The 21,392-nt window shown below is 48.9% G+C and overlaps 1 protein-coding gene and 1 long non-coding RNA gene across 2 annotated transcripts in view; one reads left to right on the forward strand and one right to left on the reverse strand.

Annotated features, from left to right (window-relative positions):
• The window catches only part of LOC150018898 (uncharacterized), a 24,711-nt gene continuing 3,319 nt past the window's right edge, over window positions 1–21,392 (forward strand). Inside the window, exons 1-29 of the mRNA XM_090265906.1 lie at window positions 1–196; window positions 388–605; window positions 1,262–1,423; window positions 1,627–1,809; window positions 2,237–2,342; window positions 2,638–2,733; window positions 2,851–3,022; window positions 3,135–3,297; window positions 3,940–4,119; window positions 5,002–5,176; window positions 5,782–5,903; window positions 6,424–6,549; window positions 6,864–7,099; window positions 7,252–7,373; window positions 7,965–8,192; window positions 8,509–8,844; window positions 9,287–9,667; window positions 10,705–10,875; window positions 11,334–11,491; window positions 12,832–12,972; window positions 13,264–13,381; window positions 13,625–13,797; window positions 13,988–14,113; window positions 14,245–14,437; window positions 15,156–15,278; window positions 17,240–17,391; window positions 18,071–18,157; window positions 19,766–19,912; window positions 20,347–20,544. Of these exons, the coding sequence (XP_090122032.1) occupies window positions 1–196; window positions 388–605; window positions 1,262–1,423; window positions 1,627–1,809; window positions 2,237–2,342; window positions 2,638–2,733; window positions 2,851–3,022; window positions 3,135–3,297; window positions 3,940–4,119; window positions 5,002–5,176; window positions 5,782–5,903; window positions 6,424–6,549; window positions 6,864–7,099; window positions 7,252–7,373; window positions 7,965–8,192; window positions 8,509–8,844; window positions 9,287–9,667; window positions 10,705–10,875; window positions 11,334–11,491; window positions 12,832–12,972; window positions 13,264–13,381; window positions 13,625–13,797; window positions 13,988–14,113; window positions 14,245–14,437; window positions 15,156–15,278; window positions 17,240–17,391; window positions 18,071–18,157; window positions 19,766–19,912; window positions 20,347–20,544 (4,989 nt within the window). The remainder of the gene's footprint in view (window positions 197–387; window positions 606–1,261; window positions 1,424–1,626; window positions 1,810–2,236; window positions 2,343–2,637; window positions 2,734–2,850; window positions 3,023–3,134; window positions 3,298–3,939; window positions 4,120–5,001; window positions 5,177–5,781; window positions 5,904–6,423; window positions 6,550–6,863; window positions 7,100–7,251; window positions 7,374–7,964; window positions 8,193–8,508; window positions 8,845–9,286; window positions 9,668–10,704; window positions 10,876–11,333; window positions 11,492–12,831; window positions 12,973–13,263; window positions 13,382–13,624; window positions 13,798–13,987; window positions 14,114–14,244; window positions 14,438–15,155; window positions 15,279–17,239; window positions 17,392–18,070; window positions 18,158–19,765; window positions 19,913–20,346; window positions 20,545–21,392) is intronic.
• Window positions 17,676–21,392, reverse strand: part of LOC150018899 (uncharacterized) — a 17,844-nt gene continuing 14,127 nt past the window's right edge. The window contains exon 4 of the long non-coding RNA XR_016509023.1: window positions 17,676–18,196. This is a non-coding gene — a long non-coding RNA (uncharacterized LOC150018899). The remainder of the gene's footprint in view (window positions 18,197–21,392) is intronic.

Genomic DNA, 21,392 nt, shown 5'->3' on the forward strand with positions numbered 1-21,392 from the left:
ATGTCTGCCTCTCTCCCTTCCACTGTTGCCTCTGCCCAGAAGGAGAAGACTTTCCCCTTTAGGACACTGGCCTGTGCAGCTCTCTTCTGCTTTGCCCTCCGGAGCTCCACGTGCTTGAACAGGGAGAACCCTCGGAACTGTGGAGATGAGACACCCTGTACCGAAAAGGGGCCGGACCAACCAGCATGTCCAGAGGGTAGGGGGTGGGGCTGAATCTGCTCTAAAGGAGTTGGGGGTAAAGTGGAGGAGAAAGGAGACACCCGGGCTGGTCGGAAGACCCCTTGTCGGGGAGGAGATCCACTTAGGGCCTCTGGGGAAAGGACCTGGGGACCCACAGCTCCCGGGAACTTAGCATTAGTCCTATTACTGTGCACTATCACTTCACAGGTGGACTCTGTCCTGGCCCACTACCTGCTCCCTGTCCCCCTGGAACGTTCTTCTCCAGAGGAAGTCCCTACAACACCTCCTTCTGCCACCTCTGCCCTCGGGGATTCTTCAACCCCTGGCCTGGCCAGGACGCCTGTTTTCCCTGTGGCTCAGAGGCCACCCAGCCAGAAGAGGGCAAGGATACATGCATCTGCCAAGGGGCTGGCCAGGTGTTCCAGGTATGTCCTCTCTGGCAGTGGGGCCCAAGGACAGGCTGCATTTCCAAGGCTGTTTTGTTCTCTAGCCAAGTTCAGCTCAGGTTTAACCTGACTGGGACTGGCTCAGGTTTCCAAGTGATTTGAGGATAGGCTTGCCATATAAAATAGGGTGTGCCCAGTTAAACTTGAATTTCAGATAAATTATGGATAAGTTTATAGTATGTCTCAAATATTGAATGGGACATACTTATACTAAGAAATTATTCATTATTTATCTCAAATTCAATTTAACTTTCTACCCTGTATTTTTATTTGCTAAATCTGGCAACACTACTCAGAGGAAAGGGCAGACTTTTGCTGTTCTCCTCTACGATCACTCCCAAAACACATGCTGGCCCAACCCCTTCCAACTTGAACTTTTCTTACAAGCCAACAAATATGCCTATGAATTCCTCCTTTCCTGTGATTCCCAAATCTTTTTGACTGAAATGGACCCTGACCAGCCTGTGCCGGCACCTTTCCCTCTGGTATGACTGCTGTCCCAGCTCTGCTGATTCCTCACTTCCCCTTTCCTCCCCTTATCTTCTGGCCCATCTCAGGCAGGGTCACAGCAATGGGTTGTGTGTGGTTCACTGCAACCAACCTGGAAGTGCATTTCCTCCCTCCCCAACCCCCAGCCCAGTGACGGGCAGTGCTCCTGCCTTCCGGGCCACCAAGATGCTGGAAAGCCAAGGGGCTGTGTCCAGCGAGAACACAAGAGCTGCAAGGATGGAGCCACCTGGAACCAGGAGGGGCTATGTTTGACCAAGGATCAATGGAATGATCACTGTGCCCACGAGGTAGGAGGCTGCCCATATATTGCTCCCCTTGCCCTTTGGGCCCTCTGCCAACTGTTTGCATGCCCAACCTGCTAGCCACTGGGCTCAGTCCACTAACCCCTCTCTGGAAACACGGAGACCTGTGCGCTACACTCTGAAGCTGGGGAGAACTGAGGAAACCTCCCTGAGGGAGGTGTCCCCAAGAAACTAGAGTCTCTGTGCAGGTGTGTGTCACACCGGGAGATGCCCGTGGCTATGACCCAGGCCTGGGGCTCTGCCTGTGCTGGGGACAACACTCAAGTGGAATGTGTGGCCCCCTGTGCTCAGAGGGACAGAGACATGTCCTACAGCTCAACTGCTCTGAGGGCACCCCCAAGATTTCCACCACTGGAGACACCAAGAGCCAGGTACAGTGTGCCCGGAGGTCCAGCGTCATGCTGAGCTAGGCCACTGCTGAGAGCGCAGACCCAGCACCTTCAGCCTCTGCCTCCTCAGGGGAACATGTGTGGCATGCTTGGGCACGGGGTCCAGATCCGGCTCACTGACCCACCTCACTGGCACAATATCTGGCACCATAGAAACAGCCACGTTGTCAATTTAATTTCATCCTATAGAACGCCTTATATAGAAGTCATTCATTAAAGAGGCAGCAGCAGTCATGAAAATCTCCCCACATGAGCAGGAGACATAAACCAGCATCATGACTGCAGGTTGCCTCTGCCCCACGGAGCTCTTAGACCTATTCCCGCCCCACCCCACACCCTCCAAAAGGATACTCTGACAGGGCTCCAGGAAGCGTTGCCCTCCTCACCCCTCGAACCTCCTCATTTCTAGGAATTTTACCTTCTGCATGAGCCCTCCTCACCGCGTGCAGGGGGCCACCCCTGCCACTTGGACCAAAGGCAGAAGCCTGTCCCTCTGTATGTGGTCAGGATGGATGGTAAGAGAGCTGGACAGAGGGAGGCCCCAGGGAGGCTGTGGCTTGAGACCACACGTAGAAAAGGCTTGTCTGTGCCCGGTGTAAGTGTTGACCCTGCAAGCAGAAGCTGGTGGGGGGCGGGTGTGTGTGTGACAGCAACACCTCCCCCCTGGAGGGCGCCCCAGGAAGTACATGTAGATTCTGACCCCTCCGTATTTTAGAAAGTTGAAGCCTTCCACATGTCAGTTGTATCCACGAACCAGAAAAACTCTCTCCCAGGGCCCTGCAGGTTCAGGAGAGCCCTGTTGTGTTCTAGGGACTGGCTTCCTGGGCCTGACCAGACCAGGCTGTGAACTGCTGCTCGCCCTCGGTCTGGCCCTCAGAGAGCCCAGGCTCCCAGGCTGGGATGCAGGTGGGCATCCCCCATGACACCTGTTGCCTCTCCTCCCCCTCCTCCACCCTTCCCAGGTCTCAACACAAATTCATCTGAGGAGTGGCTGCTCTTCCTCACATTCTGAATCTTGCCCAGGAAAGTCAAGGGAAGGACATCTGACCCAACCTTGGTCACTGAGCCTCAACTCCACACACATTGGGAATCTGTCACCCCCTGAGCCAGGCATCCCAAATCCCACAGTCTGCCTCCAAATCAATGCTACACTGGCCTTCCTGGTGACCCGTGAGCATTACCCCGAGTATGACGTGTGAGTGTCCAGAGGACACAGCCCACCACCATCGAGGCCTTGGAGGGGAAATGTTCCTGTGCCTGCAGCCCCCTCCAGGAGACCGCACACTCCCCCCTTTCTCTATCCCCAGAGGCCACTTCTATAACACACTGGCGGAGTTTGACTGGGGGCGCTTTCGGGCCCTGGCTGAGGAGGCCCCACTCCACGATCAAAGCCCCTTCCTCTTTCTTCAGCAGTTTCGGCAGCCCGGGGTCTATATCTTTCGTCTGAGCAGCAACTGGCATCGGAAGATGGTTTGTCTACAATGGTTTCCCACTATCTCTTCTCTTTGTAAAACATAGTGCCTCATAACCATCCCAGACAGATCTCTGTGGGGGGTGGGGGAAATGCCCTGGTTGCCCCCCAACTTTCAGTCCTAACAGATAATTCTGGAGATGCCAAGGGGTGGCTCCATAGCAGCCCATCCTGTGACATATGAGGTGGGGAAGATTGTGAGGATAAAAACAGAGTGTGTATCTAAGGACCTCAGAACTTCTGTTGTCTCTCACAGTCCTCCACCTCATTCCCCAGTCCCATCCTCTTTCATCTTGAAGACACAAATCCCAAGCTCATCTACACGGGCTTTTACCTATGAGACCTGCTCATGACGCCACCATTGACCGAGGTCATGCCCAAAATTTAGTACCTCAGCCTTTTAGCACAACTTCTAAGAGGTTGTGCTGACCTAGCCCAGGAATGTGCAGACAGCTCCCCAGACAGATAGCTATCTGACATAAATTTTTTACCCAGGTAAAACCCAGCTTCGGCTCCCCTCAGATTTGCACAAAAATCTGGACTATTCAGTTAGTGCTGACAAGCCTGGGTTCTCACTGTGTTCCATGGCCAGTCTCTAGCAGACAGTGAGACAAAGGATGAACAGACTTCTTTCCATACAGTATGTCCGCACCCTCCCACCAGGGGGCCAGTGCTTTGGAGAAGGGCCCTTTGCCTCCACGACTCCCAGGTATCTCATCCAAACTGGCATCGCCAGGATCCCCAGACCCCTGAAGAGGTCTGACTGGCCAGGAGTCCTAGGAGAGATTGTCCTGCTCTTGGGGTTCTGCCTGCTTCTGCTGGTGAGTAAAGCTGGACAAGGGACATCTTATCCACTATACCAGACTACCTCTCCAATCCCATGTAAGTGGATCTTTGGTCCCCTTTTGCGGTAGGCATTAGAATAGTTGCTAAGATGCCAAAGTGATGAAAGTATAGCCTTAGCCCTCCAGTGGGCAAAGTTTAGTAGGGAGAATATAGACCAAGAAACAAGTAAATGTCAGCAAGTGTTGAAGAGCTATGGTGAAAACGTGTCCAGAGTGACCTGGTTGCACAAAGGAGGGAGTTGACTCTTCTTCCTGGGAAGTCAGGACAGACTTTCCAGAAAAGGAAAGATCTTCCCTGAAGAAAACTTGAAATATGAGAATATAAGAATGCAGTCCCTGGACTAACAAAGGTATTGGTGAGTGGGAGGCGGGAGGGTAACGCACTGGGGAGGAGGGGTGGGAAGAAGGGAGTATTATGAGCAAAGGCACAGAAGCATGACACGCATTCACCTGCTTAGGGAACCAAACAGGGTCCTTGAGCCTGCAGCATAGGGTGCAAGGACAGGAAAGGGTTGGAACTGGGGGAAGAGACCAAGTCGTGGAAGGTCTTGTGGGCCCTGCTAAGAACTTTGGACTTTATCCTCTAGGCACTGGGGATCCATTAAGAATTTTGAGCAGGGCAGAAACCCTGGTAAGACTTTTATTTTCAGTCTAGCAGTAAAGTAGGAGACCGAGATGAATCAGAGAGGAGAAAGCCACAGAGAGATATCGCAACTGTTAGAATGGTCCATACAAGAGAAGATGAGGTGCTCTCTAACCACGGCTGAGCGGGATCTTCCTCCACTCAGAGTCTTCAACAAAGATGCTTCTCCCTCACTCCTCCCTGTTCTTCACGTTGCCTAATTTTGTACCCTGTAGATTCAGTGTCACAGTCTGAGCTGGGCCCGAAAGGCTACTCCCCACCCCACCTTCAGGAAGCATCAGCAAGAATACAACCTGGATGCCTACACTTCTCCAAGAACCGGCACGGTATCAGTGAGGAGAGTCCAATCACATCAAGACTCTGATACCCTTAGGGTTGAGGGAGGTCACGGTGAGTGACAGATGGGCTAGAATCCCAGAGGGGCCCCCAAATCCAAAGCCAGCTCCTGCTTCCTTTGTTCATCTTCCTGGATTACATATTGTTCTATTCCTTTCCAATCATTCATTTGCTCAATAAATATTTATGGAGGGCCAAACACTGCCAGATTCTAGGAGTGCACAGTGTAGAGAGGGATAGAGACATCTGAATACAAACTTTCCAAAAGAAAAGTAATATAACCACATGCCAAGTAACCAAGTTAAGAAATGAGCAATACTACCTGAAGGAACTAATTGCAGAAGTATTATGTGTCACGCTGAGGTGTTTCACCTTATACCCTTGCTACTCAAGGTACAGTCCTCAGATATCCGCTTTGGAATTCATTTGTTTCTCTCAAGCTTCAGAGTGATTGTGAATTACCTAGGGATCTTCCGCTACAGTAGGGCTGGAACGGGGCCTGGAATTTTGCATTTCTAACAAGTTCCTCAGCAAATCCAAAGCTGCTCATTCAAGGACCACATTTTTAGTAGCAAGACTGTGTCTAGACCATAGAGGATCTGTAGGGACGTTCATATTTGCATTTTAGGAGAACAATCTTGCTTCCCATCCCTGTCTAGGTGGGAGCTGGCAGGCTGAGGAACAGGTGGACCTGGAGTGGTTTGACACAGAGACCTTCTATGAGATCCTGCTCAGGCAGTCTCTGTCAGTGACGACCAAACTCAGCCAGACCAAGGAAGAGGTAAGTGGAGAAGCTCGACAAACAAGTGGAACTGGAAACATTCGTCTCTGGGAGAGTTGATTACAGGACAAAGAGCCTAAATGGATCAGAAAAAAAGGAGAGTCTATGATAAGGGGAATAGATTTCAGATAAAAGTGTGAAGACGGAGCTTATGAGACCTAGGGCCTCAGACCAAGGCCACCTCTGGAGTCTCTTCTCGGATCCCCATTCCTGGTCCTCGGTAACTAAACTGAGTGAGCGGATTCAGTTCAGGGAGTAGGTGGTAGACCTTGGGAGCAAAAAGAACACACTATAAGTCCAAGTATGGGAACGGGGCCAGGGGTTCCCCAGGCAGAATGTGTAAGCTGGAACTTGCCAGGACCTGCCTCAGCTTGGTCTTCAGCCACTCCTTCCAAGTGTCGCCTGCATTTTGTCCCCTGGAGTCCCTCCACGGACTGGCAGCAGGGGGCGCTGCGATCAAGGCAGTGAAAGTGGCTGGGCAGCTCCAAGAGTTCACCGGCTACGCCTTCCGCTTTCACAGCTCAAACTCCTCCGCCTCAAACTTGTGGACGAAGTCCGTTCTCTCCGGCAACTGTGGAGTGCTGAGCGCGGCACTCCAGTCTCCACTGTCCAGCTTCTGGGGAGCCCCGAGAGGGAACGTCAACAGGTTGGGCTGTGTTCACGCCGTCCCAATGGGTCCCTGTGCCCAACTGTGACCCTTCCCCGGCCCTCCCTGAGGCCCAGGCTTTTACCCTGAGCACCTCTCCCAGCGGTTCCAGCTCCCAGACCCAGGGTTTTTTAGCCCCACTCCCACTCCCACGCCCACGCCTGGGGATTTCTCACCCCCTTTGCCACTGCTCCCATGCCTGCCCAGAATGCTCTGGAGTTCCCACCAGAAGCTGGGTGTCCAGTCCCCAAGGCTGCTGTCCCTGGTGGCTGTAGCCCCCGCAGGTAAGCCTGTGGGGTTGTCTCTGACCCCAGGCTGCTGAAGCAGCGGCCAGGGCTGCGGAGGAGGCGGCTCTGCGAAGGCGGCACCTGGCAGGGGAGTATGCGGCGAGCCTTAGTCAGCAACTGAAGCTCCTTCGCCAAGACCTCGGCGCCAGGAAGGAGCAGTGGGCCTCTTTCTGCTCAGCACTGCTGATGGCTCAGCGGCTGCTGAAGGCACAGACAGACTCCTCGCCCATGAAGTCCTCCCAGGCTGAACAGAACTCAGGAGGGTGTGTACCTGATGAATCTGAGTCTGCTTAGTGAGATCTGCACCAGGGAAGGAAAGAGTGTGGTTTCACACGGAACTGACCACAGCAAACTGTACTTTTCCTATCGGGAATTGCCCCTCCTCCTGATGAGCCTTCCCTCCATGTAACTGCAGGGAAATCCCTCAGCTGGACACTGTGCTGGGCCACCTGTCCTGGGCTCTGCTACAGGAGGGACACCGCATGAAAGCCTGGGGTGTCTTGGGCACAGGCACAGGAGCGGAGCTGCTGCGGCCAGGTGAGCCCTGCTCACCCTCAGCCAGGGGCCCCAGGAAACCTGGCCCTGCATTCGGGGTGATAGGTCGTGCAAAAACTCAAGTTCCACGTCCAAGACATTGTACAGGGGAGGAAGGGAGGAGAAGAACAAAACAAAGTGGGAACCCCCAAGGTTGGGAGGGGCTTCCTGTGCAGTGCTCTGGGCGAGTGTCTGTGTTACAGAAGAGAGAGCCTCAGAAATGAGAGGAACAGAGAAGGAAACAAACCCAACCATCACAAATGATAGCTTTACATATAAGGTAACACTTCCTGAGAGCAAAAGCTTGACAGATGCATGCAAAAGGCCACATCTGGAAATGCTGGACTTGCCTGGAAAGAAAGAGTGGGAAAAGGATCCCCTGGGGAACCATGTGGCCACGCTGAGTTCAGGGAGTTCCCCAATCACATACGTCACCACCATCTCCCAGGGCTTTTCCAGCTGCTGTCAGTCTGCAATATGATGTCACAGTGTCATGTTTTGAATGTGGAGCCTTGCTGTGGGGGCTGTGGGGGGCTCTGGCCTGCTTCACTGGCTTCAGAACAGGCTGCTGAGCAGGCCTTTGTTTTCCTGCAGCTTCAGCAGGCCTTGAAGGGGGCACTGATGACATCAGTGTGAATCCAGTCACCAAGATGATGGTCCCTGGGCCCAACTGCTCAATGCTTCCAGCCAGTGGCCACAGAGGGCCTATACCCTCTAGCTACTTCATTCACCCTGACACTGGGCGGGTGCTGCCTGAGGCTGGGAATCTGGGATATGATCTGCAGGCAGCGGCCCTGGTGCCCACCACTGACTTCAGTTCCGGTGAGACCCTGACTGCTAAGTAGCCCAACCCAGCCCAGGGCTCACTGGAGCCCTCTGGGATGAATCCTTAAGAGCACAGCACAGGAAGCAAGGCTCTCTCCTTGCACAGATGGGCTTGGTGATCAACAGAGCAACAAACGCCTTTCCTCCCCTTCCTTGCTTTAACATTCTTGCTGCAGAGAGCGCCATGCTGCAGGGAGTGGCTAGATGAAAAAGAAAGCAGATGCACAAGGCCACTCTCCGTCCCTGCTCTGCAGGGCAAGGGAGGAAGGCTGGCACGTCAAGGGTACCAACACATCCCTGTCTTCTTGTCCAGGTGACGTCCGAACATCAGAAGCTCCCATCCTCCCCTATGTGCCCTATCCCACCTGTCCTGCCACAGGTGTCCCTCCAGCCACCCGCCTGCCTGTCCTGCAGCCAAGAAGGACCTCTCAGCTGGGAGCTCTCATGACAGACCCTGTTTCTGGCATCGAGGTGCCCGTGCTGGCTGTAACTCTGCACCCCCAGACAAGGCAGTGGCTCACTCTTGGGGGCACATACTGCAATCCCCTCACCAAGACCTTGGCTCCTCTAGAGCTGGGGGGCCCCATGGAGGATCCAATCACAGGAGGCATCTCACCAATCCTGGGAGTCGCGCTGGATCCAAACACAGGTCTCCTGGCCATTCTCAGTGCTGTCCTCCCACCTCTCACTGCCTGGCCTGGCTTCCCAATCTCTCCCTCACAGCCCCTGGTATTCTGGTCCAGGCTGCAAACTCCACCCACAGCCCTGCCTTTCCCTCCACCATCCTCTGCCTGCCTCTTACCCCCACCTTCCCTCTCCTTCCCTGCTCCTTTCGTCCCTTCCTCATCTCAGGCCCAGTGTCCCAGGAAGGAAAAAGAGAACTGAGCTGGTTTTGCTCTAAAAGTAAATGGATGTTTTCAAACGAGAGGGGACTTCATTCCTCTCCTGCCACCACCACATACTGTCCCTCAGCTCCCTCCCTCCCCTGTTGCTCACTCTGCCCTCAGACCTTGGGTCTCCCTCGTGCCTCTTCTGCCTGCATCTCTGTTGCATCCTCTTCCAGCCTCCACCTCTTGGGTTCCCACTTTCAGGTCAGGTGCTGCCACTCGGAGGGCTGCGAGATGCCTCGGGGAACCTCATGCTGCCTGGTGACAACTTTGTGGACCCGCTGAGCAGGAAGACAGTCCGGCTCCAGGGGGCTTCCCATCAGGAAGGCCAGACAGTGCCCCATGTGGGAGGATCACAGGCCTTGCTGGACGCCAATGTGCTGGTCGCCCAGAGGCAAGTGGTTGCAGTGCTCCGGCAGTGCCAGCAGAGGCCAGTGTTGAGGGCACAGGGGCTTCTGGAGAGTGCCATCAAAGACATGAGACAGGCACTGGCCTTGAGCCTACACCACATCCTGCAGCAGGCTCGGAGACTGGAGAGACAGCTGGAGGCGGCTCATGGCATCGAGGCCAGTGGCGGCAAAATAGGTACATGTTGACCTCGGTTCAATGTTGTCAGACCCTGAAATCCCAAGCCCAGAATGAACTAGTGCTTCTGTGACCCCCAGACTGTAAACTCAGGGGCAAGACTGCAGCCCTGCACTCCTGTAACCCACACAAGGGAAGAGAGAAGGAATCCAGTTTCTTCATGCCCTGACCCCACTAGTGCTGGGCTGTATCCCTGTCACTTGATCCCTTGCCAATTTCATTGGGTCTTACACTTTGTTTGTAAAGTGCATATTTTCTTATTTCCTAGGCTCCCCAAACTATAACAGGTGTTAAAATATCCATTTTACATTGGGGAATCTGAACTTTAGGGACTCAATGAATTGCCATGGTCCCATAGCCAGGCCTAAAGTCAGTCTCCTGAATCCTCAACTCTTCTCCCATTTTTTCCTGCGACAGCCTTCAAGTTCCCATTAACAAACCCAGGAAAGGAACCCACCCAACTCCTCTCGCTCTCCCACACACTAACACTGGAAGGCTGTGGACAGGAAGTGGGAGTGGCATCTTCCCAGAGCTTACTTCACTGGCTCTTTCTAGAAGTTTCCTTCTGTCCAGGGTTTTGGGTCAGAACTGACTTGAGTTTTAAGAACTGCTCCACTATCTATGAACTCTTTGACCTTGGGCAAGTTACTAAACCTAATTTGGCCTCTGTTTTACTATCTTTAAAATGAAGATTAAAATAGTACCTACTTTAGTGGTTGAGTTGTAGGACCAAAGAAAGTATAATTTACATGGAGTTCTTCGCTCAGTTTCTAGCACATGGCAGGTGTTCACGAGTGTTTGTCCTCTTTTTTCACCTTTTCAGTGTGGCCTAGAAATTGTTCTCCACTTCCCCCAAATCCTGGCGCCATTCAGTTCTTCCCTTCCAAATTTAGATTGCTAAGCTGGACCCCAAAGGAAACAAGCACAATCTTTGTGGGAAGGCTCCCTGGTCAGGGAGCTCTTTGAACTTGGACAGACCTTCCATGTTGTACTTGACCCTCAACTTCTCCTCCCTGTGCCCCTGCCCCTTGTCTTAGGAATGATGTGCTATCCTGGGACAGAGCTGTGGGTCCCAGTCCTGTATGGGATGGAGATCCCAGACCCTGAGGGCTCAGGGCTCATGGTGCCCCTCCTGGGCATGGAATGTGATAGAAATGCTACCAATGCTACACCCCTGGCAGGTGTGATAGAAGATGCTGATGGCAAAGGTAGGAGGATGCTTGGGGCCTCTGAAAGCCCTGGGAATGGGATTTATCCCCAGGAGAGAAAACCCAGTGAATCTCAGGAGGGGTACACTCAGTCTATTCATTCCCTCATGAGCCAAGGAATGAGGCCGTTCTGATGCTTCTTCTAGGGCTACTGAATCCCAAACTAAAGGTATTCAGAGATTCCAGAACCCTAGGAACCCAAGGTCATTAATCCCTCACTAAGAAAACTAGGTCCTTTTAAAGACCAACACTTCTGAAGCTCACCACTGACCCCTACCCTCAGGGTCTGTGGCCACCAGAAAGCACTTCAATCCAGCTCAGAGCCCCTCAAAGGGTAAAGGGCACTCTGAGGCCTTATTAACTCCCTTCCAGCCACGTTTTTTCCCTTCCCATAACTGCCGCTCTTCCTTTCCCCATCGCTGAATATTCAAGCCAGTGGTGGGCTTGGCATCCCACAGGTATTGTCCCAATCTCGATTGGGGCTCAAGCCATAGACCCTCTGACTGGGAATATTGGTCCTGTCATTGGAGCTCACATGGATCCCTCTGCCGGAGTGGTGGTGCCCATTGTCCAAGTGCTGGAGGCCCTGCCTCGGGGAGTGAGAGACCCTGGCCTGGTATGTAGGAGAAGTTTGTTCAGTTCACTTAGCAACTGCACATGGAGAACCTTCTGTGTTCTAGCACTGTGATAGGCGCTAAGATGTACAGACAGGTAGACAGGGCTCCTACCCTCAGGGAACTTACTGGCCATAGACTCTTTCTGTGGTCCAGTGATGTTAAGGGAGTGCAGATGAGGGCCTTGCCATCTAAAAGGGCCACAGGGAGGACGGTTCAAGGAAGGTCCCCTAAAGAGGCAACACTTAGGCTAAAACTTGAGGAAGGCATCAGAGAAAGACCTCAGGGACTAGCAAGAGCCAAGGTGGCATGAATGAGACCACAGATATTCTGAGAGAATGAGGAAGGTGGCGGGGGGGGGGGGGTGCGGACGGGGGGAATAGCAGGTGAGGCCAGTGAGGAAGGCAGGAAATAAATCAGAAACAACCTTGTGGGCTTGGCTGAGGCCAAGAGATAGGACTTTTATGGTGAAAGCCACGGGGAACTATTGAAGGGTTCTAAGTAGACCTTGGATAGAATCAGATGTGAATGTTTTTAAGACCTTTAAACTTGGAAAATATGGAACAACACAAAACGAAAGTTACTCATAATCCTACTACATTTTTAAGTATGTAAATGAAGAATTCAAAGCTCCTTCCACCCCATTCCTCACTCCATCTGCCATCAACACCCCACATCATGCTCCAAAGCCAGACACCACTCACCTCTCCTCCCTTCTCTTCCAAAAAATGCAGTCTCTATTGGCACACCTCCTCTCAGACATTTCTGCATTCATTTAAGTGTATCACTAATCAGCATTCTAGAAAGTTCCCTCTGGCAGCAGTGCAGAGGATGGATGGGAGCAGAGCCAGACTAGAGCAGGAAGCCCTGTCAGGAGGTTGTTGTAGTAATTCAGCCCTTGGAACATCTCCAGGAATTGAAAATGATTTAAGGTCCTCCCATACATCTCAGTCTGATTGCAGCTTCAGAAACAAAAATGGGTATGTTGTAAAACATTTCATTAGAAGCCCAGAAATTTAAATTCTAGCCCCATCTCAGTTTCACAGATGAATATGAAGGGGCCATATGAGGAGGCGAGAACAATTTCCCACTGCCATGTGCCCATTTCCCCTGGCCTTTCAAGAAAAAGGTGGGAAGAAGCCAGTGAGACACGTGATTTGGGGGATTCCAGGTGTTAGGAGGAGGGAGGGAGGGCCTGGGAACTTGAAGAAGGTGCATCATTATTATTTTTCCAATTACAAACAAGTCAACTGCCTCACCAAGCTTAGTCATGGGTACCCGGGAGTGGGGAAGACCCATGTATTGAATAGCTTATGAGCACTAAACAAACTGGCTGTGGTAGCTGGACACCCTGGACAGGGAGCTGAGAGCCCGGGAGCAGTACTGGCACCAGCAGGAGAAGGAAGAGATGCGGTTAGCAGAACACCTGGTCGACCTAGGCCAGGAGCTCCTCTCCACTCCAGGCAAAGATGCCAGACAGCAGGTGAGGCCCAGAAGTACCACATCACGGTCTCCACCCACCTGTCAGCGCAGACTGCATACCTTTCCCTTGGAAATGTGGAGCCTTTGTCTGCCCCTGACCACAGGAATGGAACCCCTCTCAGAACAGACAAGTCCCAAGGTTCCCAAGCTCCAGGTCTTAGATTCAGTCACACCTGAGTATCTCAGCCAGATGGAGGAGGGGAGGAGGGGCCAGCATGAGATGACCCATCCAGCCTGGAGTTCCTGCCTTCCCTCCCATGGCTCAGTCCTTTATGCTTTCTGTTCTGTGTAGCTGAGGGCCATCGAGGACACCTGCGTGGTCTTGGAGTCCCGCTGCCTGCAGGAGACTCAGAGGAGAGCCAGAGCCTTGAGCGCGCACAACGGCCCAGAACGGCGCCGGCTCTCCCAAGGTGCAAAAGTGTCTTCTGGGCCCAGATCCCCAAAGCAGAAACCTTCTGGGGTAGTGCTACCATCCACAGCTGCCCAGTGAAGAGTCTTCTGCCCTAGGGATGTGCTCACCCCCCTGGCTCCCAGCCAGGCCCTGGCTCTGAGTGGCAGGCTCCCCTGGCTCCAACAAATTACTGTTTTTTCTTCTCCTCCCTACCTCTAGAGGTGGTCACTACAATGCAGCCCTTTTTTTTCTGTCCTTGCAGCAGACAGAGAGGAGTGGGAACAGGAGGCACAGGTGGTGATGGGCATGTGGGAAGTCCTGCAGAGTTTAGGACAGGCAACAGAAAAGCTCAGACAAGCAGCTGGCCAGCTACGAGGCCAGGAGAAGGAGATGTGGCTGCAGCAGGGCCCACAGGTCTGGAACCGTCCCAGGAAGGTGAGGCTCAGAGGCTAACAAGAGGACCCATGTGAAAAGAGCGCAACTTCCCCTGCCATCAGATGTGGCTCTTTGTGGCTAATACTCAGGGACAGGTGGGCCCACGGAGCAGTGGCTGGGCTTGGAAGAGAGTAGAAGGAAAGAGAAAGAAGCTCCACTTTAATTTGGGCATTATGTTTCTGAGTTTTAGGTGGTTCAGCATCTCTCTGATGAGTTTCAGGCAGTGATGAGAGAGAGACAGAGCTTCCTGTATAGAGCCCTTGGTCAGTTGCAGTACCAACGAGAGCTGAGCCACCTCCAGCTCTTGCACACCCAGGTACTGACCTCTGGAAATGGCCAAGGAGATCTGCATATCCATCTTTGACGGGGGCTTCAGAGGAAGCTCTCAAAGAAGCCATGTGAGACAGGTATGAACCAAGCATGGAACTTCATTCTATTTCATCCTAGATTGTTGCCTCAGGAACCCCTGTGTGTTTGGAGAATTACCCTGGAAACACATTTTATGGAACAGTCACCACTTCTATGAGGGACCAGGTGGCTGCCTGCCCACTGTTGATCCCTTTCCTGAAGAGTCTCACTGCAGTGATAGTGGGAGCTCAAGGCCAAGGCCTCGGATTGGAGGATCAGAGGCCAGGAAGAGGTAAGTCTGCTCACTGGCCACACATGCCCTTCTGCTGCCAATCTTGGTTATGTTTTGATAAGTTCTAATACTACAATTAGGGCTTCAGGCACCACAGGAGTGTGGCCATGGTAGTTCTTTAGGAAGAACATAGAAAAGCCCAATGTATTAGTTATACATTCTTCATTACAGGCTAATCCAAAATTCTGTGGCTTAAAACATCAAATATTTATTACGTCACTGTTTCTATGAGTCAAGAATCTGGGTGCAGTTTAGTGGGAGCCCCTGGCTCTGGGCCTCACACAGGCTGTACATTAAGGTGTCGGGCCAGGACTGCAGTTATCTCAAGGTTTAACTGGGCAGTTCAAGTTCACTCTTGTGACTGTTGACAGACTTCAAGTCCTCACTGGCTATTGGCCAGAGACATCAATTCCTTGCCATATAGACTTCATAAGGCAGTTCACAACATGGCAATTGCCTTCCTTAAGAGCAAGCAAATGAGAAAGGGAAAAAGAAAGAAAAAAAAAAAGGAAGCCACAATCTTGTATACTGATCCTATCACTTTTGCCTTATTCTATTCACTAGAAGCAATTACTAGATCCAATCCACACTCAAGGGGAGTGGTGATCATGGGGGCCATTTTAGAGACTGTCGTGTCTGATGCTACATCTGGCTCTTGAAGACTTTGGCCACAGTTCTATGCCTTTATTTCAACAATTATTTTCTTCCCTCTGTTCAGATGCAGATCAGGTTGACATCATGCGGACCTTACCCCTCTTTTCTACCCTCAAGAAACTAGACATCCGATCCCAAGCCTACAAGGAGGGAGCTGAACTGCAAGAACAAGTGCATCACAAACTAGGTAACTGCCTTTTCCTGGTAGCTTGTTTGGAGGTACCATGGCACACTGAAGGTAGTCAGTGGTGTAACCCCCAGGGACTAGGACGGCCAGAATCTTACCTTGCCGATCATCCCTTTCTCCCCACCCCCACCCGATATTCCCAAGGGATTTTTCCATATAAGGAATAATAAATGGAAATGAAAGTCCACTGTAATAATGACTTGGCCAATTTCCCAGAGGGAGTTCCTAAAGACCTTTTATAGCCCCACTAAACACTAAATCTAAATTTTGGGATTTTACCCCATTCTGGTTACCCACATGTCACAAGAAATTAATGTAAAAATAAAAGTGAGACACAGGGAGAAAGAGGAGACAGAGAAAGAAGACCTTGCCTCCCAAAAGGGACCCCAGGTCATATCACCAATAGCACCCTTTGGAATTGTGAGTCAAAATAGAATGTGGCTGGCCTGCCCTGAAGAGTCAAGTTTCAACTCACCCATCTCCCAAGTTAAAGAGAAGTAATGAAAAATGAGTACATTCCTTTCAGTTGACCATGATGCAGGCCACTAGTAAACACAGCTCCATGAACATCCTTTAACTTGACCAGAGGTCAGAAAACTATGACCCACAGGCCAATTCTAGACTGCTATCTATTTTTGTATGAACCACAAGCTAAAAATGGTTTTATACTTGTAAATAATTGCAAAAAAAGGTAAAAAATAAAAAAATAACAGTTCTATGGCGTGCTGTACAATATGCCATGTGCTATTCTAAATCTTTGGATATGTTAGCACATTTACAAAAACCAAATGAATTGGGTACCATCACTCATTTTATAGATAAGGAAAATGAAACTTCTGAATAAGTCAAGTAAGTAGTCAAAATTATGTTGCAAATGAGGAGTTGAGCTGGAATTCAATCCCAGGGAGTCTTACACCAGAGCCTGTGCTCTCAACCTGCTTCCCCGTAGGAAAAATTGTCCAACACTATAAAGGCAGTGCCAAAAAAGAGATGCAGACCCCATATTCTTGTATATCAGAGAAGCAGGGGGAGGTTTTGTAGGAGAATGAGGTCACATGATGAGAGGGAACAATAAAATTAAGCCCCGATTTTGCATCTTGGCTGGCACAGCCTAACATATTTACTCTCTGACCCTTCACAGAAAAAGTTTGCTGACCCCAGGACATGACCAATCTTAGTACTAATTCTGACTACCTTTGGGGGAAACTAAGAAGAGGATGGGCATAGAGGTAGCCCCTCCCTTGAGAGCTCCCACCACTACTCCAACCTGCTTTGTCTTACAATTACATTGACTTTATTATGTTGAAAACCATTTTAAATACACTGTCTTGTTTATTCTCAGAAGCCTTGTAAGATAGTGTAAGATTGTTATTCTTTTTAAAAGTAGATTAGAGAACAGATGCTGAAAGAAGTTAAGTGGCTTCCGCAGGTTCTTGCAGAACCTAGACCAAAACTCAGATCTCCTGACTCATCATTCATCAGTCTTTCCTACACCATGCTATCCAAGCCTTTTTGTCATTGTCCTCTTTAGAACAAAATGACAACAGAAAATGTTTAAAGAGCCAAGGCCCATTAGACAATTCTGTGGAGAAGACTGCTAATACAGCTAACATTTACTGAGTACTGTTCTAAATACAATATATTTAATGTCCCCAAACAACCCTGTGAAATAGAGAGAACTTGTTGCCATCTTTTGGGGACCTTCATTCTGTTGTTCTGGCTCCTCTGTTCCTATTGAACAAGACTCAATCGCTTTCCCACGAAAAAGGGCAGGAGAGCCAGAAGTACAGTGCACATATAGCACAGGATGATGAATATGTGGATGGATGGTTGGATGGATGGATGCATGCATGGACATAGACCTTTTCCCAAGCTGAATTGCGTTGTTGTCATTGTTGTTAATATATCATTACTCTATAGAAGTCAGTGGAGTCATTACTGGTTTCTCCTGATCTCTGTAGCCCCAAAAAGCCCTTTGCAGGATCTCCCAAAACCTCAGATAATACCGCAGGAAGAGCTGATAACTGTGCAACCCACAGACCTTTCTGCCAGGGAGTTTGTGGTTTACCAGTATGGCCTCTCCATCCTGCATCTCCTCATCCCTCAGCTTCATGTAAGTGTGGTTTCTGGCCTCTCTGTGGAGCAGTCATCCTTGGAGCCAAGAAAGTCAGGGTGACCAGGAAGGAGGGTTTGAGGTGGTAGATATTCCTTAGGATTGTGCACCTAGAGCAGGGAACTTGCCAGTCTCTCCTTTAAGGGGTCATTTTACCAATCTGAAGTCTAATCCCTCAAATGACGTTAGTAATTGAATAAACACTCTGTACATGCCAGAAAATGTTCTAAAAATATTCATGAATTAACTCCTTTAATCTTCACAAAAAAACTCCATGACGTAGATATTGATACTATTTTATTTTCTCATTTTAAAATTGAGGGGGAAAGATACAGAATGGTTGAGTAAACCTACCCAAGATCACACAACCAAAAGGTTAGAGCCAGGTTAGAATCCAAGCATCATGCCATGAGAGCCCTGATGCTACTCTAGCCTACCTCTGGTAGTGAACGTAGTCAACTCGTTCTTATAGTTAGCATAAATACCTGACACATAGTTAAATACTCTTTGCACTTTCCTATAGTGTATACTGAATTGATTTATCCTCTTACAAATTAAATTGATGCTCAGTGCATTTACTGCCCATTAATTTGTTGGTGCTATGTAGCTGAGCTGCATGAGAATTTCTTAGCAAAAGGATGGGTTTTATTTTGTTTCTTCTGTTCTTTATTCTTTTCAGGCTCCAGAAATCACCCTGCAGATTGCTTCTTGTCTTCCTGCCATGGAAGCCTCAGACAATGCCTTCCAAGGTTCCTTCTTCTATCAGGTGATGCAAATTGAGTCCCAGATGTGGGGTTTTAGAATTCTATGGTATATATAAAGATAGACAGAAGCAAAGAAGTTATAAAACATTTCCTCTCTCCCGTTTTGACATATTATACTCCCACTTAGTAATAAGTCATTTAGCTAAGGCATAATAAATGTTACCATGTAAGCACTTGCTCTAATCACTGAATTGAATAAGACCTGACTTATGCCCAGTGAATCCTAATGGCTTTGTGTCTATTAATGAATCTCTATCATCATCAAAGCCTGTGGTTCCAGACACATGTTTCCCATAAGAGTCATGGTTCCCGCTTGAGAAAATCATGCACGATAGCATCTTTCCACATAAGGGAACTAAATTGTTCCTGTCCTGGTAGTTCCTCAAATATGTAGATTGGCAGTGCCTAAGCCAGTGTATATAGACCCTAAACTCTGATGACAGTACTTTGGCAAACAAGGATTGTGAGAGGAGGAACTGCTAATCAATGTTAGAGGACTAGGAAATGGTTTATACTTGACTAGTCGGTTGTTAGGGGATTTAGTAAGATCAACAGTTATTCATATATGGTATTCCCCAGGCACTATTTCATGAAGCCATCTGTGAAGTAGGCAAGACTAATCCCAACATACTGATGGGATTCACTAAGTGTTGTGTGCCATGCACTTGGCTGTGTGCCTACATGCATTACCTTGTTTACAATTTACAGCAGTTCACCCCTAAGGGGTGGGTACTCTTGTTGTCTACATTTTATGAATTAGGAAACTGAGTCCCAGAGCTTGTCCACCGTGTCAGCAAGAGTTGAAACTTAAGGCCAGGTATATTTGACCCAAACTAGTTTTTGAACCACTAGTCTGCTGCCACCCACAGCTGACCAGGGACAGATCTCAGACTGTCTGATTCCAAATCACGTAAAGCTTTTCCATGCCAGCCTACTGCCTCTTAAGAAAATGAAGGAGGGAGTTATTTCAAATCCATTAGGCAAGTCAGTAGACCTGAGAACCTGGCTGTAATAAGGGCACCAAAGACAAAAAGGGCCTAAGGGCCCTGTAAGACAATGATCTCCAGCTGAGGACCTTGGGCTTCCTGCATGAACCACTTGGGGAGCTTAGTAAAAGTGGAAATGCTGAGGCCGCACTTAAAGCCCACAGAACCAGAAATTCTTGGATGGGCCCCAAGAATAGAATCACTCCCATGTGATTCTTATTCACACTGAGGTTTGAAAACTATTTCATAAGGAAACAATGACTAGAGGACATTGATTTAAAAAAAAAAAAAAAAAAAGCACACACAGAGATACTTGAGTAATTTTGCTTTGAATTTCCTATAGTTTTTTTTTTTTTTTTTTTTGTATTTTTCTGTAAGATGGGATTAAATAATAGAAAAGTTGGGAGTCAGTGGATAAAATGATTTGTTCAGAGTGTTGAACTAAAACAATAATTGTTCCTTTGTCTTCTGAATCCTCACTTCAGTAAATTGCCATTAAGCTCAGAAGTCTCTGACTCTATGATTTCAAGTTATTTCAGACTATATAAAACTAGAAAAACTTAGAGGCAGTGAAAATGCTCTCTGAGGTTGATATCTCTGTGTTTGGGTATTTTCTCCACTCAGAATGTTGAAAACACGCTATTTGTTGGGAGAGAGTGTTTGTCATCTGTGGGAAGCTTCATTCTGCTGTTGATTCACTGCCTGGCCCACATCACTGCCGAGGACTTCCACCAGGACTCCAATCCTGCCTTTCTGAGGTCATTTTACAAGGTATTCATAACATGCACAGGGCTTTTAGCTCCTCCCTCTCTGTGACTCAGACCCCATTTCCCTGGCTAATAAATGCCATACGCTTTGCAACATTTCAAACCTACTGAAGTCCTATTGTAGCCTTCGGTTCCTACTACCAGGCCAGAAAGATTTTCCTGACCATATTTCCTGTGGCAGCATATGGCAAAAGGCATGCACCACTCTGTACAAATTCTGGAGAGACATGGTCTTCCCATGAGAACAGCTTCCATGGCTATTTCATTGTCAACACATAACCCTCCCCATGATTCCAAGTGACAATAGTAACCCATGGTGAGGACTAGTAAAGATAAAAACTTTCAAGCCCTATTTTTCTTTCAACTATTACGTTAAAGCTTTAATAGCAATGCCTAGAAGCAGTACTGAACTGCCGTCCTCCCCTTTTCCTTGTCCAGGGGCTGAAGGCCTATTTCAGGGAAGCGTTCTCTATCACACTGCATATGTCAGCAGTTTCCCGGGACAGCAAGCTGGACCAAAGCATAAGTGCTATTCTGCTGGGAGAGCAGCCCATCTCTGAGAGAGAAAGAGATCTGCTTTCTAAGCTCATAGAAAGGAAGCATGAGTCTCACTTGGAGCCAGAGTCATCAGAAGAGGTAACTAACTTTAACTTGTATAGCACATAGTCTTTGGTTCACAAGCCAGCACTCAATCCACTGAGCCACACCAGCCAGGGCTCATACATAGTCTTGATCAAAACTGACTTCATCACAGACTAAATGCCTCAGTGAATGACCTTTTCAAATATTTCTGGCCTCCCTAGGTGGTATACTGCCTTGACACTGAGCCTGCTTCTCAAGCCACATCTGACAATACTTTATAAATCCTGTATTCTGCAGGGAAGACAATGGATACCTGGCTCTTTGAATCATATATAGGGATTGATTACAAATGTGGCTCCAGTTAGTTAACTTCATGCCCCACTAACATATTATTAGTGAGCAGAATTCTATCTCTAAAACTCACTGAGACTCAGAGACTAAATTCAAATGCCCAAGTATATCCTGTTAACCTCTACTTACCCAAATTGACAGTGTGCTGTTTTCTATGCAAGCTACACAATGATATTCTTAATATTGTTATTTAAAGTACTTTTATGAAAACATCATCTCCGCTTTTTAACTATTAAAAACAGAATATCACATTCTTTGTCTACTCCCTTCCCCTTCTTCCCATCTCCCTCACCCCTCCCCTATGGTCACTCCGTTCCATGTTTTCATGCTGTGGGAGTTGGGGTGGGATGGGCAGAGGAGGGCAAAGGGGGAAAAATTGGGACAACTATAATAGAATAATAATAAAAATTTTAAAATAATAATAAATAAATAAAATATCAAAATTTAAATCTATGACCTTAAAAACACTATCCTTCTTTAAAGGTGAATTCATTCTTGCATTATAAACAATAGCATATCTTTACTCATTATTTATATAAAAATTTATAAAT

The sequence above is a fragment of the Furipterus horrens genome, unplaced genomic scaffold (genome assembly GCF_987537825.1).
Source record: "Furipterus horrens unplaced genomic scaffold, mFurHor1.1.pri manual_scaffold_2, whole genome shotgun sequence".
NCBI lineage: Eukaryota > Metazoa > Chordata > Mammalia > Chiroptera > Furipteridae > Furipterus > Furipterus horrens.